General features: G+C 37.3%; 1 protein-coding gene across 1 annotated transcript in view; it reads left to right on the top strand.

The window, feature by feature from the left end:
* Window positions 1-1,567: 1,567 nt before the first annotated feature.
* The window catches only part of EPS8 (epidermal growth factor receptor pathway substrate 8), a 59,974-nt gene continuing 57,379 nt past the window's right edge, over window positions 1,568-4,162 (top strand). Inside the window, exon 1 of the mRNA XM_029963385.1 lies at window positions 1,568-1,593. Within this exon, the coding sequence (XP_029819245.1) occupies window positions 1,568-1,593 (26 nt within the window). The remainder of the gene's footprint in view (window positions 1,594-4,162) is intronic.

The following is a 4,162-nucleotide window of genomic DNA, read 5'->3' as shown; positions in this document are numbered from 1 at the left end:
GCTCTTGGTTGTGCTCTGAAGCAAGTCCCGAAGCAGAGGGCACCAGTGACATTTCATGTGGCTCTTCAGGATGTATTTCTGCCAGGAATTTCCAATTTGTAAAATTGGTGGCTGGAGCAAAAATACAAATAGGAGAGTGATGGGTCGGAACAACAAGGTAGACACAAGGAGATGATATTTAAACACTTAAACATGAGTAGGGAAAGTGTGTGTGGGTGAACAGGTTGCTGTTTGAGAAGAAACAGATGAAAAACAGCAAGTCATGCAGCAAGTTAAGTGGGTTTTGTACATTCTGTAGAACAGCAGTGCTCAGTGCTGGGGGATAGCAATAAGGAGCATTTTAATTGATGCACAGTGAGGTTACAGTGTAGCATGGGCATATCGAACTTTTTTGTTGTTTTTGTTCTTCCGTAATATTTTTAAAAGGGAAAGGGTGGAGAGAGAGTGTCCTCGTCTGACATTGCTACACTGTCAGATCCACTTCAGAAAAGTGTTACCTTGTGGTAGTTCACTGGTGTTTGTTTAGGCTGGAGCTGCACCCTGTGCCTGCAGCTCTGGCTGGGGAAGAATTCTTTGGGGGTGTTGGGAGCACAATGGCATAACAATGGCTTTTTGCTAACAATGCTTTCTTAATTGGTAAATAATTATCATTCCAGCTGTTATTGGCTTTCCTTTTCCTTCCCCTACATCCTTCTCTCCTTAACCCTTCCTCCTCCATAATTTCTAAAATACCCAGGTCATTATATGGTTTCTTTTTTTGTTTCCATATGATGTTGTCGTCTGCCACTGGGTGGGACTGATGGTTTCAGGATGAGCAGAAAAGAGCACCAGTCTCTGGAATATCTAATTTTCTTAAATGAAATATCTGTACCTTTCTAGAAAAGGTGTGTGTGTGGTGGGGGGAGTTAAATAAATTGAGGGGGTTTGTTACTGTCAAACTCCTGGGAAATTAAATGGCACGACATGTGAGTTGTTGATGTGTCAGCCTTTTGCACTTGGATTGAGTTGCTTTTATCAGGTGCCACACTACAAGGTGAGGAAGACAAAGAGTATTTTTGCATTTGGACATTTTTTTAAGGATGAATATTTATGACCTGTATAATCATGTTGTACACCGGTGTGGTTCTCCCCACGCTTGGGATTAGATGATCTGCAGACTGCTAAAGAATCAAAGCACATCTGTCTCAGAAATGGTTTGTCTGTTATAAAGACTGGACCTTTGTCATTTGCATACCTGCTGACTATCAGTATACTGATATATTCAGAAATAAAGCCAATGGCAGCAGTGGAGTGGATTTATTTTTGTTCAGTCTCTAATCCTGCCAGAAGATAATTTAGTGTTCATTTGTGTTTAGAAATTTCATATTTATGACCATTTTCTTACTGGCTTTAATAACATAATATTTTAATATATTTAGAGATAAACACCTTAATATATGTCTTGTTATGCATTATTATTTTATCTGTTTTCTTATCATTCTTTTCTTCTTGAATTCTTACTTAGTTTTCCTGGTTTTAAATAATTCTCTTTCCGAGTAGGCTTGATTTTTTTGCAGGATCCTGAGACATGACCATTTTTGGCCTTATTCACAAGTAAACTGTTGATACTTCAGGCCTGCTTAAAGAGGGATTGTACAGTTAATTGTGAAGGATGTTTATTTTAAAGGCTAGGACACCAGAGTATGCTGCTGTGAACTGCTGGGCTGAGGTGAAAGGGAAGATTAAAGAGGAAGCAGAGTTTATTAATAGAGGCCTAGATGACAATGGCTTTGCAGTGTGCAGGAGTTCACTTTTGCTACAGGACTGACTGGTTAAAAGAGATGAAAGAGCATTTGAGATGAGAAATACAGCAGAGAAAGTCATACAAGTCAATAATAAACAAAGCACTGCACATTCTGTTTCCCTTTTGTGGTTTTTCCCTTTTCTCCCTTAATCATGCCCTTAATTAAAAAAAAAAATAAAGAGTTTTCCTAAAATGTATTTTTCTGAAATATTTAGGTTGAAAGATATGAAATTGGCTTATAATTTTAGGGGACTATGAGTAGCTTTCTGATGCTGTTATAAATATATAGACTAATTATAAATAATTATGGTAAAGGGTTTGTATTCACATTCAAGACCTTTCTTGAACAAAGTGACAGAAGCATTGCACAGCCTCTTGAAATTGTCATGTCAGGGTAGTTGTCTTGGCAGTTCAAAAGCATTGGAAAATTGCATGAGGGGCAGGAAATACTGTTGGCTCTGCTCAACTTTCAGATAGCAAGTCGTGTTTTGTTTGCACATCAGCTAAAAGTGACTAAAGCTTTTGTGCTTACTTGGCAGAACAAGCTGCTTGCCTTGTTTTTTTTTTTTAGGAGTAAAAATTTCTGAATTCTGCGTTTCAGCATCGTTTCATTCAAAATACAACTTTGAAGCTGTTTATATTTACTTTTAGTGGTGTTATGTGTTACAGTGGGCAAGTATTTAGTCATCAGATATGTTTTCTTTCCCCGGTGTGAAAATCTGCTCAGCTTCTTTGCTGCTTTAAAACTCAGTGTGTCATTTGGACTTCAAAGGCTCAAGCTTGAAATTCTAATATATTACATTCCTTCTACTTAAAATTTCTGTTTCACCACTTTCATAAAATCAAATGGAATACAAATACAAACCAAGTATTTGTCAGATTAAGATGTCAGAGGAGAGGAATTATTCTGAGTTTTAAACCAAGTTGTTTTTTTTTTTTCCCAGATCTCACTTTAAAGCAGATAGTTGCAGAATTTGTTATAAATGGGGCTATGAAAAAGATTACAAATGATAGATTATGCCAAACAGAATTATTAAATAAGTGTTATCTTAAACAATGTATGCATGGAAAGTAGAGGATATTGGGGATACCGACAAGCAACGGAGATAATCTGTGTAAATGTTTTGGATCTGGTCACTCTTAGGAAGCTAATCCCAGGGTAAACTGTTAAGCAGGGCAGCAAATTGGGCAATGGTTGCAGATTATAAGAATTAATAGCAGATAGGAAGTGTTGAAGAGCTTAATTGGCAGCCTGAGCTGGAGAAGAGCACTGGGAGTAGCCTTGGTCCATGGAGTCACTGAAACAGAACAAGGAGTGCACAGTGACCTGGCAAATTCTGCTGAGAAAATGAATAGTTGTATCCTTTCAAGTCATGGGACAATTTCAGGATGCTTCCCAAAGGTTATAATCGCTAATGAATCGAGCAACACTCGGGTAGTAATTTACTGGAGACAGTTGCTAAGGACTGCACTCTATAAAAAGCAAGTGGGATATGATATATTTGTGGGGAAATGAAAGTAAAATGTAGGGAAAGTAAAATGTAGAGATGTCACTACAGAGGTTTTGCAAGGAGCAATCAAAGATTTAAAAGAAAATTAAATAAATATTAAAAAAAATATACCAAGCCAAATTACTAAGTATTTAGTGCCCACTAAAGGCAGCACCGTCCTTCCACATGATTTCACTCGGCATATGGAATACAGCTGGGTTCTGGTTAGTTTTGCTAACTGCATCTGAGGCAGGAGATGTCAGGTGTTCATCAGGAAGGTATAAAAACCACCGTGTTCTCTCAGTACAGAAGACTGAAAGCAGCTTGTTTGTCTCCTGCAGTGGCAGAACTGTTTAGAGCTGAGAACAGATTTTGATTGGCATTCTGCATGAAAGGGGAAAGCAGCAGAATATATGTGGGGGCAAAGAGCAGTAGGTGCTGCTGCTGCTTTGTGGAACAGGAAGAGAACACTGAAAGTGAGGCAGTAAAGTTGACTCAGCAATTCAGAAGATAAGCTGCTTGTAAGGTGGCCTTAGTACAAACAAAGCTGGTTGTGCTTACTTTGGAAATGAAGCTTTTGTTAGGTAAAAATTATATCTGACATACTTTTGACTGTTTTGCAGAGTTAAGTCTTTTTTTTTTTTTTTCTAATTAGTGACTGAGATGTTGAGAAATATTCAAATTACATTATTCATGTATATATGTAAATGAAAGAATATTTACCCATGGTGAATTTGAATATAAATTTGAATATGAAAGGGTTATGACAGTCGGTTTCCATAGTCAGTTTTAGCTTCAATGTGCATGTTATGTATTAAAGGGAGAAGGCATTTTTTTAACTGTTTTATCATAGCCTTTTCAGCACTGCTTTTATATGAAAGATTTTAAC

The sequence above is a fragment of the Manacus vitellinus genome, unplaced genomic scaffold (genome assembly GCF_001715985.3).
Source record: "Manacus vitellinus isolate BGI_N305 unplaced genomic scaffold, ASM171598v3 scaffold_5_pilon, whole genome shotgun sequence".
Taxonomy (NCBI): Eukaryota; Metazoa; Chordata; class Aves; order Passeriformes; family Pipridae; genus Manacus; species Manacus vitellinus.
Note: the sequence above shows the minus strand (reverse complement) of the source record. Positions and strands in the feature narration are given on the sequence as shown.